We start from the raw sequence: 15179 nt of genomic DNA on the forward strand, positions 1-15179 counted from the left end.
AAGAGTTAGGTTATTTATTTAAAATGTGATTGACATAGGTAGGAAGAGTTAGGTTATTTATTTAAAATGTGATTGACATAGGTAGGAAAAATAAAAGGTGGATGTGAATGCCAATGCGAAAGAATCCATTTAAATATTTAATAAAGGTTTGTATAAATATCATCAAATGGTTATGTTTATGTTCAAACATATTGATCCATTTAGTTCTACTCATCCTAATAGCGAACTCCATTTTTTTCAATATTTAATAAAGATCTGTTTAAATATATAACTGTGAAAACCTGACCAAACTCAGAACAAGAGTCGAAACGTATGCTACCAGGGTCTAGTCACAAAAGGGAAAACAATTTTAATCTGTTATCAATTCCATTATGAAATTTCAAAAAATCAGGAACGTATCATAGTATTTTACAGTCAAATTTTGAACACTCAGATGGAAAAATAGATAGAAAACAAAATACCTGGCTTCAAAGGTCGGAAACTGAACATCAGCCATACATTCTTTGGAAATTTCTACGCGTATTACCGACAGCTCCTGTGCCACAGTTTCAAACTTTCTCGACTGCATTACCTGCACGCGTGGAAGGTTTTTAGCAAAAGATTCCAGCAGCGCAGTAATCTATAAATAATTATAGGTAAAATGGAAAACTTTACCCACATAGAAGTTGTAATTAAGTTCACCATTTGAATTTGCATCAATTTAGCCCTGCAAATTCAATAAACTCACCTTCCGGAAGATAAACAATATATATCGGCTCCATCCAAACCCTAAAAGCCCTGGCACCTCACATCGGTCGACCTAGAATGGGCCACAAATATAGCAAACTCCAATTTATGGTATAAGAAAACCAGTGGAATAGATCCAATACAAATTTTGATAGACCCAATATAGATTTTGAACCCGAAAAAGCCATTAAAAAACCCACCGTGCAGTTACTCCAATTATGACCCCTACAAAAGTTTTAGTTCAATTCGACCAACAGATTGAATGAGAGGACTATCGCAGAAACTATAAAATTGAACCTTCAATGGTTTGTAACAACAAAAACCCAAAAATATCTGAACATCACATCAGGCAGAGTTCGAGTATCGATGTATTTTGTGACCCTTTTTTTCAAACACGCGAGACTTATGGCACCTTACTACATTTGATCTCGTTTCAGAAGCGTGTTGACTACAAATTAATTTTTAGGATTGATTTATCCTAAATACGGGAAAAATGCTTTATGATGCGCAAAGTGTTTGTCAAATTCTAACCCTGTCGTGGCGAGTTGGTGACACTGTAGCAGGCAAACGTGCTCAAGCTGCGATGTTCTTTAGGGGTTCGAGATGGGATATTAGTGACGTTTTACACTCTTCAACGCACATCATCACTAAAGATGGTCAAGCAAAATGTTTTCCTATGAAAGGCAAAATGTCCTATAATAGGCAAATATGTCCCTCAAATTCCAACACAGGTACCCACCACGATCACGCTGTGCATTATGTTTTTTCTTTTGAATTCAAAATGCCATGTGGTTTTGATGGCGACATTTATCAAAAAGCATATCTGGGGACTGGTTACAAATGAACAATATTCTTCAATAAAATTTGAAAAATTCAAAATGCTTACATTTACCAAAGGAGACAGTTTTGATAAATGATTGATTTGCAGATACTACCTGCTAGCTTCAGGGGAAAACCCAATGGTATAGTAAGTTATCAGCACCCAAACTCCAGCCTCCACCACTGACATTGGAATTCTGAGTAAACATGTAGGAATAGTGAAGGCCCATGCAAGATAGAACAGTGAATCCCGTTGCTTGAAGAACATGGGAAGCCTGACCATTGTCATGGCCAATTCTGCAAATCCATTGAACATGTTGGCAAGGAAGCTGAAAATAAGTGCTCCAAGGTATATATTTGCATCGTTTCAGGACTTATGATGCATTTCAGTCTTCAAGAATACAGTTGATGTAATAAAGGTTCCAACTATATTCTACAAAGTGAAATAATTCTAGAAAGCAATTTTGGTTGTCTACTCTTATTGTGTAATGGTTTATGTTGCCAAATTCAGTCTCCCTTCCCTACAGCAGTGGTATGAGAACTCAACTTTTCTCAATTATGGTGAAGTTTTACTGTGATAGCATCTAAGATTTGTTTTGAGGTTGGTTCTCTCTTTAACTGATTTTTTTATTTTGTGTGTTGTTGGCATTACAGATGTGCCTGATACTGCAATGATATTGAGAAAGCACACCCTTCCAACTAAGCTATTTTCTTGCTTGTTATTCAATGAATTAGAAATCTTCAATCCTCGGGATCAGTGGCCATTTGCATATGTAAGAGACATAATGACACCCAAGAGAGGATTGACATGTTCGAATCAGCGATTTTTAATACAACAACAAATGAATATCGACACTCTTACAAAGTCAATCGAAGCATTTTCAAAGAGCCTCCTTTGGATCTGCAAATTTCTTCGGGTTATGAATCTAGAGGACAAAATGTGAGCTGCATATTCTATTTGATTGTATCAATTCATTTCAAATTTCATTGGCTACTAAGATTACAGCTTGCAGAAGCTATCAATTTTTTAAACTATGAAGGGTCATGAAATAGCAGAATATGGGAGAATTCATACCTGCAACTTTAACCAATCCATGATGTTGATGGATGCCATGGGTATTAATTTTGTGCTAGATTGGATTAGATGAGTGATTTACTTCTCAATAATTGAAATCATTTTCACTGTCTTTACCAACATGTGTTAAATTATGGTATGTTTTATGCTTAGAGCAATTTAATTATTTTTCTTCTTATTATCCACAGATTAGCAATCACATATACATTAAGTAAAGTGCAGATAGAACATTAAATGACCAACAGAAAACAAGCCAAGACAAGAGACACAAGATGTGGTAGCTAGCCAGGGACAAACCCCAATGTGGGGAACCCTTTCAACAAATCTTCTTTTATCTTCAATAGTTCAGCAAAGAGAAATAGTACAAAATCTGAATTCTGTAATTTTATATCAGCAGCAACAAACCTTAGATCAACAAAGTCAAACTTGGTCAAACTAGTTGAAATTGACCTCTAAAATGCTTGGTCAATTTCCGGTCAACTTGCCCTCGAACAACATAAACTAGGGCAGTCAACACCGGTCAAACCAGAGGTCAGATCACCTCGGTTTTCGTTCCAAAAATTGCGCCCTGCCTAGGGAGGCAACCACACCCAATCTGGACTTCTTGATGGTCAACGCTTGGTCAATGCTGGTCAAAGAGATGACCTGCTGCCCTAGTGTCCTTTCTGCGTCTTCCTTGCCCTAGGACGTCTTCCTTTCAGCCACATGTGTGAGAGAGAGAGAGAGAGGCTCCTTTTATGCGTAGGGGAGAGAGAGAGAAGATGAGTGAATAAATTGTCCAAATGAGGAGGAGGCTCTTTGAATATATATGCAAACGTTGAGGGTGAATAGACGTGACTGTTGGACTTCTGACCCTAGATAAGTTTGTTGGCCAACCTTGACAATTTGTCCATAATCAAATAAATTCATATCTCCATAAATACATATCGGAATAGGATGATCTTTAGATCAATCCTATACCTCTCGATGAGAGGAATCTAGGAAAAATATCAGAAGCCATAAATAAGGTGATTCACATGGATTTTGGCCCTAGTTGCCAATTTTAACACTCCCTCTCAACTAGGGAGAACTTCATCTGCAATCCGTCGGACCGTCGTTGCTATCCATCCATCAAATGCACTGTCATGTACAGCTTGACCCCACTTTGCTATGCTCTGCTCGAACTAGGAAGAAGAAGAAATGATCGAGGATGTATCCTACCATCCTCCATTGACCCGAAGTCAATCTCAGAGTGTGAAACACTCTAAGTTGCACGAAACGGGGAAACGCGGAAACGAAACGAAACGGGGAAGCGAAACGAAACGCGACCTCCCCAAATTTTGGAAACGGGGAAACCCCAAATTTTGGAAACGGGAAACGCGAATATATATATATATATATATATATATATTAAAAACATTTAAAAATTATTAATATATATATGTGCAATCATAAAGCATTAATGATACATTTACTTGAACATTTTAACATTAAGATTAAATTTACATCACATTTACTCATGAGTCATCACATAATGAAAATAAAAATATAGGAACTGGAAAATCCAAAATCAGCCTTTATTTATATTAGTATATGAGGCTGCAAGTACAATAAAGACTATAAGGCTGCAAGAACTATAGAGACAAGTCACAAAAGACTAATCCTCATCATAACAATCCTCATCAAAAATAGAAGCAGCAGAATGGTCAACAGTGGATGGTGGTGCTGAAGAAGATGATGCACCAATTCCACTTCCAGAATCGTCCTCAATATTCAGGGCAGCAAGAGAGAGATCCAAATCAGGATTTTCTGCATCCACATCCCATTCTTTAGAAGGACCACTGTTTTATTCTGGACCCCTACGAGATGCAAGGCGAAGGTTGGAGTGCACATAAACAAGATCCTCTGCTTTCTGTGAGCCCAACCTATTGCGCTTCACAGAATGAATAAAACCATAAGTGCTCCAATTCCTTTCTGCTGATGAAGAGCTTGCCACTTGTGAAAGAATACGAATGGCAAGGCTTTGCAAATGTACACCATTTGCTCCATGACAAATCCACCACCTAACTGGATTCATGGTGCTTCTCTCCTCCAAAGCTGATATATCTGCATAATCATCTATTCCTGCAGCAAAACTGGCAAATTCCTCCTTTACCTCCCTATGTAGATGAGAAGGAAACATTCTCATTAGTGCTTTTTTCACCCCAGTAGCCACCTCTCTATCCTTATGGGGTGCCTTCCTCTTCCCATTGCTTTTAGCAATAAGCTCCTCATCATAAAATTTGGGGTTCAAAGCATGTGCTAAAGTGTGCAATGGTGTATTGAAATTGTTCCACCTGTCAACAATGATTTTCTTGATCAAACCAACAAAATGATCATCAACAAACAGAAGTTGTGGAGACTCCTGCGAAATGATTTCCATAGTTTTCTCAACCATGGAATCCATGCCATCATATACCTCTCCCAAGAAAGGTTGGTCAGTGTCAGCACTCCAGAGAAGCTAAAAATGCAGGGGTTGTGAATTTTAGCAAGAAATCTACCTTGCTCCACCAATCCTCATCAAGGCACAATCTACGCACCATAGATCCCCGCTCTGAATCTGCTTGTCTCCACTCAATCCAAAGTTGACTCACCACCATAGAAACTAATGCATGCTTAACCTCAACAAGGCGGCGCAACATCACGAAGTTTGAGGCATATGTTGTCTCAGCAACTTTTAACAACTCCAATTTGGAGTACTCTCGAAATATGGCCTGAGACTGGTGGTGGTTGGTGATGAATTTGATAATCTCCCTTGCTTCCCCTGTGACTTCCTTTATCCAGGAAACTTTGTTGTCGATCTCCTCTAAGATCAGATTCAGATTATGGACAATGCATGGTGTCCAAAAGATGTGGTCATACCTCCCCTCAATAATTAAACCTGCAGCTTTGCAAACTGGTGCATTATCCGTGATAACTTGCACCACCCTGTTAGCCCCTATTTGTTCAATAGCTTTTATAATAACATCAGCAATGAACTGTGCATCTTTCACCTCTCCTAAGCAGTCTTCTGCCTTGATAAAGATTGCTCCTTTGGGGGAAGTGGCAATGATATTTATCAATGGTCTGCGCCTCATATCTGTCCAACCATTTGAGACTATGGTAACCCCAGAGCTACTCCAGGAAGAACGAATTGGAGCTAAAACGTCCTCCACAAGTTCCTTCTCATTTTTGAGAAGCTGGGTTCTGACTTTCTCATAGTTGGGCCCCTTGTACCCTTGAGGAGCTTTGTTAACTGCCCTTATCATATCTTGCCAGTAAGGAGAGCGAACAACATTGAATGGGATACCACATGCATAAATGCACCTGGCCACTCTGGAATCAGCTTCTTCTCTTGCTTGCACATTCACCAATCTAGCAATTCTGCTATCCTGAACTGATTGGGATGCCCCTGAGCCTCTGGTATGTTTGGGTGCTGCTTGTTCATGTTCTTCAGTGTGACCAGCTCTCCTCTTTCTTGCTTCAACTACAATCCTTGGCTCAATGTTAGATGTAGCCTGAGTATGCTCATCATGCCTTCTCTTAGTACCATCCGCCTCATCTTGCTCTCTTTGATATGCCCTCCTTACCAACGGATCTGATGTTTTTGTGCAACCCAGAATCCCCTGTCCTCCTCCATGCAACAGATGCGCCTTCACTCTTGGGTAGGAGCCCTTGTACGTATTATTGCAAAGAGTGCATCGCCATTCCCATGAGCCACCACCTCCACATTTTTGAAGCTTCGTCACATGCCTCCAAAGAGGATAATATTCAGCCCTTGGGTTGGCCCTAGGGCTTGAAGTTGCAGCTGCACTTTGGCTGGAAGCCATTGCTGCAAAAATAAATTAAAAAAACAAATCTGTAAATAATAAAAACGTTTTTCATATTTTTAGCTGTATAAACCCTAGAAAAATTAAAGAAATAGTAAGAAAAAAACTAAGAAATGAATGTGGCTTACCCAAATTAATTTTCTGTGGCTGAATCTACCCTAAAATGCCAGAAAAGAGGAGAAATATGGCTGTAGCTGAGCCAAATCTGCTGCAAAAATAAATTTAAAAAACAAATCTATAAATAAAAAACGTTTTTCAGCAATTTAGCTGCATAAACCCTAAAAAAATTGAAGAAATAGTAAGAAAAAACTAACGAAATGAATGTGGCTTACCCAAATTAATTTTCTGTGGTTGAAACTACCCGGAAATGCTAGAAAATAGAAGAGAAATATGGCTGTAGCTGAGCCAAATCTGCTGCTACAGAAATCTCCTTCTCTTGCTGCTGAAATCTCTTTCTCCCGCTGCTGAAATCTACTTTGCTCACTGCTCAAAACACCAGCTACTGAAACAACTGCCAATCTCCAATACAAACTCCTTGCTGAATAGTGTGATGAGAGAATGAGAGGCACTGCTATTTTATAACTTTAGAAATGGTTTCTAGAACAGCTTAGAAACCCTAAAAAAAATTAAAAACTAATTAGAAAAAAAAAAAAAAAATTAAAAACAAGTCATTTTTTTGGGGAAACGGGGCCCGTACGGCCTGGAAATGCGTTTCCGGCCGTACGGGCACGTTTCCATTTCGGGAAACGTGCCCGTACGGCCGGAAACGCGTTTCCAGGCCGTACGGTACGCCGAAACGCGTTTCCATTTCGTTTCCGGCCGGAAACGAACCCCTAGGCAACGTTTCCTGCAACTTAGGAAACACTCTCACTGATCCCAGATCAATGGAGGTCATCCTAGCATAGGGAGTACGGTAAATACAACGATGTGTCCATCGATAGTACTACTATGGTCCCTATCCTCATTTCCCTGCTCATTGATCAGATGAGAGGTACTTCCCATGAGTCCCACACTGCATGGGTAGGATGCCTCGACAGGAGGACTAATCATCCTATCCACAGGAAAACGAATCATCATGTCCAGTGGATGCCATGAAGAACTAATCATCCTAACCCATAGGAGAACTAATCATCCTGGCCCACAGGAGAACTAATCATCCTACTCCATAAACGCCACGGAGAACGAATCATCTTGGCCCACAGGAGAACTAATCATCCTGCTCCACAAACGCCACGAAGAACGAATCATCCTGGCCCACAAGAGAACTAATCATCTTGTTCCACAGTCACCACGGATTGTCACAGGGGAAGGTTGAACCTTTACCCTGTACATACTGCACCACCAAGGGATGGTGAGTCGCCCTGTGGTCACATGTCGCTCCAAGAAGTACCCCACGCCCCCTGGAGTTCCCAAAGCTCAATACATCATACTCGACCCTCATAAGAGGGTCTCTGAAAGACACCAAGTCGTTCTCGGAAAGTAAGGAATTTGACCCTTCCTAGGGGCTTTGTCAAAATGTCGACAACCAGTTCATCTGTACCGATATGTTGGAGTCTTATTGCTCCTCGTTGCACCATATCTCGAATATAGTGGTATCTGATATCAATATGCTTGGAGCGTGTTAGAGTCGGTCTGGTCATCCCTCCGTCAGAGATCATTTCTCTTATTGCATTTCATTTTTAGGTGTCTCGCTCGATTCACTCAGTTGCATTCCGCTAGGAGCATGCCATAATCTGACAGAAGGGTCTTGTCATTCATTACCCCTCATGCCTTATCATTGTTGGCTCAGGTCTGTTCATCAAAATCAAAGTTTTAAAATCACTTACAGTCCTGTATTAGTCTATTGATCACCAAGAGTTATTTCAGTCATTAGGTCTAGGGTTAGTTAATTTTGTCTTCAAAGTGTCCAATAATGCCAGCATGACTCATGAGGGAGGTCCTTAATAAGTTTTCAGTTTCAATATTTTCATCATCATATGCTTGACTATTGACTTTTCTTCAAAACTCTGTTTTGAAGAAAATTCGTCATTTCGCTTTGTAATAAATTGTCATGTAATTTTAAAAGTTTTTCAGTTCCTGAATTCTCCAGGCACAGCCCTGGTCTTCCTTTGTCAAAACATGCCATTATCCCTGCAACAATCGCCAAAAGATTCATTATTCAAGTAAAAAATCAAAAGGGAAACAAAAAGACAGAGTTTTATTAATTGTGGAAAAAGTGCCAAGTCAAAACATTACAAAGTGGGTTTGTGAGAAACAAAAATCAAATCCATCACTATAAGATGTTCACATGGTTTCAAAACATTCATTTGCCTCCAAGAGATCAAAGAGGGTCGAAGTCTAGTGGTGAGAGGGCGAAATTGTCAAGTTTCAAGCCAAAGCTGTGTTCAAAACCGGGCGCGGCGCATAGAGCAGGTGGCGCGGCGCACTGGGGAGGCGCGACGCATTGGGCGCGATCATCCAGTGTAAATTAACACGGGCGCGGCGCACTGGGGAGGCACGGCGCGTTGGGCAAGCTGCGCGGCGCACTCAGCTGACTGGCCCGAAAAATTCCAGAACAGCCTCCAAACGCCAAAAACGTGCAAATTTCTCTTGATTTCAAGTAGGTTGGGCTCCTCCTTCGCTGTTCATCCATCCAAGTTTATGGTGTATATTATGTTTGATGTGGTGAATGCCAAAACAAAATCTCAAACCCTACCATGTCAAAATCTTCATATGAAAAGTGTTGTTTAGGGTTTCAAAAATTGTTTGCCACCAAGCTTACTCTTTTCCATCATTTTCTTTTCTCCTTGACTCCATTTTTTCCCCTGATTTCATTGTTCCCTATCCCCTAAAATTACTAAACCCCTATCCCAAATTCCCTTTCCCAAACTTTTAAATGTGAAACCCTAAACCCTATTCCCACACATAAATCCCAAACCCTCTCCCATATTTCCCTAACAAATCTATCCCAATAGTTCCTAATCCCTTACTATTATTTCCCCTTCCTAACAATCTTTGTTTCATTTGTTTTCCCCTTGGTGGCAGAATTTAGGCACATCACTAAAAGAGCAGTGCAACACAGTTCTCATACACCAGCATCTATTTCTCCAAGGCAGTTTGAATAACAGCAGTCGTGGCGTCTGAGCATTCATCTGATTATGAAATGGAAACCCAAAGTGACTCACCCATGGAGGAGCATGCACCCCGGAGGCCTCATAGAGGTGGTAGACATATCAGAGAAGAGCTGATCACCCTCACTGAATTACAGGCCTGCCCTCTTGCCATGTTTTGTTTCCAACATCAGTCATGTTATGAGTTTTGTCAGAAAGTTGCTAATGTTCAATTTCATCATGAGTTGGCTCGTCTATTTGTGCTGCATTTACATGGAGATCAGGCTACCTTCGCTGGTGTCACCTTCACACTTACACCAGAATCTGTCTCACTAGCAACCGGCATACCAAACATTGGAGAACCATGGACCAAGAGGAAGAAGATTTACTAGCAGCATTATGAGCCATACATTAAAACCAGTTTCTTGAGGCAACTCAAGAGAGTGTTTCCATTCCAATATCTTAAAGATGAATATGCTCCACTAATGAAATTGATCATGAAGTATTTCAGCTGTGAAGGACGGTTCTCACGTTTATATGCTTATCACATCAGGTTGCTCATGCATTTCACCAGGGTACGGATGATGAACATTCCGTATTTCATTTGCCGGAACATAGAGAGGATGACCACCCTTGTGCAGCACAAAACCCCTCAGCAGCAACTTAACAGTGTTTATCATTTTTCTCTCATCAAGATTTTGGTGGTTCATCAGCTTGGATTACAGGGCATCACTTGGGATGATTTCATCTCTCGTGACTTCTTCAGAGCTTCACAGGGATTATCAGAGGTTAAGCATGAGACAGGTGGACCTTCTCATCAGTATGAGCGCCATGAGACCGCTAGTGTGCCGGTATTCATCACATATCAGAGGGGCACTAGACATTTGTTTGCAGCAGCGAAGCGAGTGTTATCTCCACCCGGTGTGGAAGGGGCCTCGCTTCCGACATCAGCACCACAGGTATAGGACAAAGGCAAGAGGCCAATGCAGGATGAGGGGCCTTCAAGTGAACAAGAGACCGACTTCATTCTCATTCATGATGATGATACAGATACGGGCCCACAAAGTGCACATCTTAGAGAGATCATCCAGGAGCAGCAAACAGAGATCAAAGCTTTATCCCTTGACTTGGAGAGGGCTAAGCGGACTATAAAATACTTGGAGCAAAGGAACAAACAACTTGAAGATCAGCGAGCAATCATGGAGTTACAAAACATCCGCGAGAATCGCCAAGCTGCACAAAGGAGAAGGGTTGAGCTCACTTCATTGGAGCAAGAGATTAATGATGATCGAGAGTCTTGGCTCGAGAGAGTCAACATCCACTTGGAGGGACTGCTGGACAAGGCTGACAGAGACAAAGCATTGTTGAAACACATGGCTTTCCACTACATGGCGCGGAACAAGGTTTGCAAGGCACGAATAAGGAATCTAAAGGCAAAATTAAAGAAGACAATAAGGAAACAAAAGAAGAAAAGGGAGCTTGATCGTCTTCAGATATTGGCCGAAGCCTCTTTAGCCCAGCATGACACTTGATGGAGAAGCTCTAGCCCAAATTTCAAAAAATTTGGGGCATTTTTGGCATTTTGACAAATTTTGGCACAAAAAACAGGGTTTTTCTCCCTATGCGTCGCGCCACATGGCGCGCGCTTTTGCTAGGGAGCTCCAAATTGCAAAAAGTTTACATTTCCGGATTTTTCATGAAAAATCATGGATGCTGGTGCATAGCCAAGAAATTTGGGCAAGTTTTGAGTCCTCAGGAGGTCAAAAACACTCAAAAAATGACCTCACTGCCCCTATTTTGACACACAGGAAGCAGTCTTAGGAGATTGAAGTTTTGGAGGGGCAAATGACATCCAAATTCAGAAATTCCACTTGGGTTGGAAAGTAGACAGGCAGACCTTTCCAGCAAGCATACTTGGGCTCAATTTGGACTTCAGGAAGTGCCTCAAAATCAGCTCCAAAGTGGCGCGATGCATAGAGAATCAGGTGTGGCACATAGAGGATTTTTGCCCATTTTTCACTGTTTAGCTCAGAAATTCGCCCAGTTTTGACCAGTTTTGCTTTTTAAAGTTACTCTTGACCTTTCATGATGTAATTTAATAACCATGATGTAATATTGGCACATTTTTACTTGTTCTAGAAGATTCATTCACTAAAAGGTGAAAATTGAATGAATGAACCAGTGTCCTAGCATATAGGGGTAAGTTGTTTGACTACCTAGATTTCAGTTCCTTGTTTAGAATTAGTTCAAATAGCTCCTAGAATGACGAGCTCGACCCCTAGAGGCAAGGGAATAGGTTTGGCTTGTCTATATTATGTAATTTCTAAGTCATTTTCAGGGTTGGACACTTGGGATTGCTTAGCACTTCATTGTACATTTCATTTCTGCAATTTTGGCAAAGGAAAGACCAGAGTTGTGCAGCACTTGTTGGGATCCATGTGGCTCTATGTTTTGATGGTGTGTTTCTCTATGTATTTGTAAGTTCACTGATGTTTATGTATATCATTTTCCCTTCTCTTGCCTTCTGCAATTAAACAAATAAGTGATTAAGGTAGAATTCATTGGACTGTTATGCTCTGCCTGGATATTTTGTTTAATTCTTCATGTTTTCATATGTTTGAGGAGGACTCTTGAGACCCTCTTGCCCTCCTTAGCTTCTCACCGGTCTGATCCATCCGTTCATTCGATCCAAGGCATCAAAACGATTGCCTTCCTTGCCCCAATAATAACTCTGCAAAAACTAGGCCTCATCCCCGGATCCAAAATTTCCCTGTCCCTTTTTCCAACAAAACCCCCAAAAACTCAAATCAAAACTTTGCACTTTCATACCTAGCCTAAGATCAGTTGTTACATCAGTCATCTCAAGCCCCATCGATTATCTTTCGCTGAGATTGACCCGGAGAGAGCCCTCTCCTGTCCTCGTAGGGCTAGCTACGAGGTTGAGCGTGGTTTGATGTGGACCTAGAACCTTGTCTTTTGAGCCTGAGGCAAATCTAGGCTCTAACAGAGCGATCATGAAATACGGGATTCTCTGATAAACGGATCCCACTCTGGTTGTCACACAGGATCACGTGGTATCTAATGTAAATCCAAACAGCTCACTGAAGATTTTTCGCAACCAGACTGCCTCACAGGAGGCCATGCTAGCAGCAATGTACTCTGCCTCGGCGGTGCTCAAAGCCACCGACTTCTGCTTCCTGCTCATCTAGGGTATCGAGGTAGATCCCAAAGATAAACAACACATGGAAGTGCTCTTTCGGTCCACCACACTGCCTGCCCAACCAGCATCAGTATACCCAAGTAATCTCACATCTCTGGCAGTGTATCTCAACCCATGAGTGATTGTGCCATGAAAATATCTCAACAAATTCTTGGCACCAATCCAATGTGAGTGGTTAGGCTCAACCATATGTTGACTCAATGTGTTAACTGCAAAGCATATATCCAAACGGGAATTCACCAAGAAGATTAGTGCTCTGATGACTTGACGATACTCGATAGCATTTCGTAAAACAGGTCTGGCAGCACTACCGATTAACTTCTTGAAGTCAAGCTCCATTGAGGTAGTTACGGGCTTGCAGTCCACCATGCCAAATCTCTCCAATATCTTCACCACATATTTTCCTTGAGATAGGAAAATCTCCCCTTGTTTCTGCCAGACTTCCAGTCCTAGGAAATAGTGCATAAGTCCTAGGACTTTCATCTCGAACTCAGAAGCTAGCTCCCTCTTACATTCGTGAAAGAAAAGGTCTGCACTTGTTAGAAAGAGGTCGTCAACATATAGCACCAGTATGAGAGGCTTGTCATCTATAACCTTAAAGTAAAGGTTAGGGTCGGCTTCACTCCTAGTGAATCCCAGCTTCATCAAGTAGCTATCGATCCTCTCATACCATGCTCGGGGTGCTTGCTTTAGCCCATAGAGGGCCTTCTTCAACCTGCACACATGAGATTCTCGATCATAAATTTCAAATCCTTCGGGTTGCTCCACATAGACCTCCTCTTTGATCGAACCATGTAAGAACGCAGTCTTGACATCCATCTGATGTAGGTTCCATCCTTGCGAAGCAGCAAGGGCTATGATCGAGCGGATGGTTGTATATCGTCATAGTCTATACCTTCCTTCTGGGAGACGCCACGAGCGACAAAACCAGCCTTATACTTTTCCGCACTTCCATCAATTGCATGCTTTATCTTGTAAAACCATTTTGAAGTGACAACTGCTTTGTCTTGACGTCTGGGGACCACATCCCAAACATCGTTTTTCATAATGGACTCATATTCCTTAGTCATAGCATCCTTCCATACTTGATGCTTGACAGCATCTGTGAATGAAGAAGGCTCATTTTGGATGATCGTGCTCATGATGGACAGGTATCCCTGATACAGTGATACCTGTTTGGCTTCTTACTTTCACGGAAGGTTCCTCTTGGTGCAACGTGTCCTTCAGCATCATCAAGTGTCCCCCTAAGCCATCAAGGCCTCTTTCTAGAAGAGGAAAGCTCTTGCGGAGGAGGATCAATAGGATCCATAGGTTCTTCCACATCGGGCATTGTCTCATCTTCCTTTTCCTTTGGTTCCCCGGTGTCAGCTTCTTTAGATCCCCTTAAAGTAGGAAGATTGTCTACTTTGCTAAGAGCCATATCTTCGTCAAACATGACATCATGACTAAACTCGACTTCCCTTTGACCAACTACATAGATTCTATAGCCCTTAGTATTTTTGCTATAGCCCACGAAGATTCCTTTCTTTCCAAATGCACCCAATTTATTCCTTTTCTCTTTAGGCACACGAAAATATACAGGGCTTCCAAAAATTATAAAATGAGATACGTCAAGTTTCTTACCGGTGAACATTTCTTCGGGAGTCTTGGAACCCAATGCTTGATGAGGGCATCGGTTTTGTACATATACAATGGTATTTACAGCTTCCGCCCATAGAAACTTCGGAAGTCTTTGATCATGGAGCATAGCACGGTCAACTTCCACAGTTGTACGATTCTTCCTTTCCACCACACCATTCTGCTCAGAAGTATATGGTGTAGTAGTCTCCCTCTTAATGCCAGCCTCTTTGCAAAAGTCATGAAACTCATTGGATTCATATTCAGTCCCATTATCAGTCCTTAAAGTCTTGATCTTCTTTTTGGTTTGATTCTCGATCAAGGCTTTGAAGTGTCGAAACCAAGGGAACACTTCATCCTTCTTTTTCAAGAAGTATATCCAAGTCTTGAAAAAATAATCATCTGTAAAGTGAGGTAATATAAATATCCTCCCAAGGAGTTCACAAGCATCATACCAGATATGTCTGAGTGAACCAACTGTAATATATCAGAGGTCTTGCTTTGGCTTAAGGGGAATGGTCTCCTTTTGAGCTTTCCTTTGGCACATCCTGGACATACACCTTCTTGCTCTAATCTAAACTCGGTCATCCTGGTCACCATTTTCCTTACATCAGGTAGAGCTTTATAATGAACGTGAGCAAACCTCCAATGCCATAGTTCGGATTGAAGAAATGTGTCACAAGACCTGACACCCAGCGGACTTCCTCCAACCTGATATAATGAATCAACTTGAAACCCAAGAGTAAAACCATCTTTAAAGTTCTTTTTCCATACACGTACCTTGCCAACGCTGAAGGCCACCTTAT

At 41.3% G+C, this 15179-nt stretch overlaps 1 protein-coding gene across 2 annotated transcripts in view; it reads right to left on the reverse strand.

Annotated features, from left to right (window-relative positions):
- Positions 1–272: 272 nt before the first annotated feature.
- Positions 273–15179, reverse strand: part of LOC149202485 (uncharacterized) — a 111177-nt gene continuing 96270 nt past the window's right edge. For both annotated transcript variants that reach the window (XM_089399997.1, XM_089399998.1), the window contains one exon: positions 273–571. In XM_089399997.1, coding sequence (XP_089256123.1) covers positions 380–571 — 192 coding nt within the window. In that variant the 3' untranslated portion in view covers positions 273–379. The remainder of the gene's footprint in view (positions 572–15179) is intronic.

Source organism: Pinus tabuliformis, chromosome 2_1, assembly GCF_031772625.1.
Source record: "Pinus tabuliformis cultivar Carrire ecotype Pingquan chromosome 2_1, CPIR1, whole genome shotgun sequence".
Lineage (NCBI taxonomy): Eukaryota > Viridiplantae > Streptophyta > Pinopsida > Pinales > Pinaceae > Pinus > Pinus tabuliformis.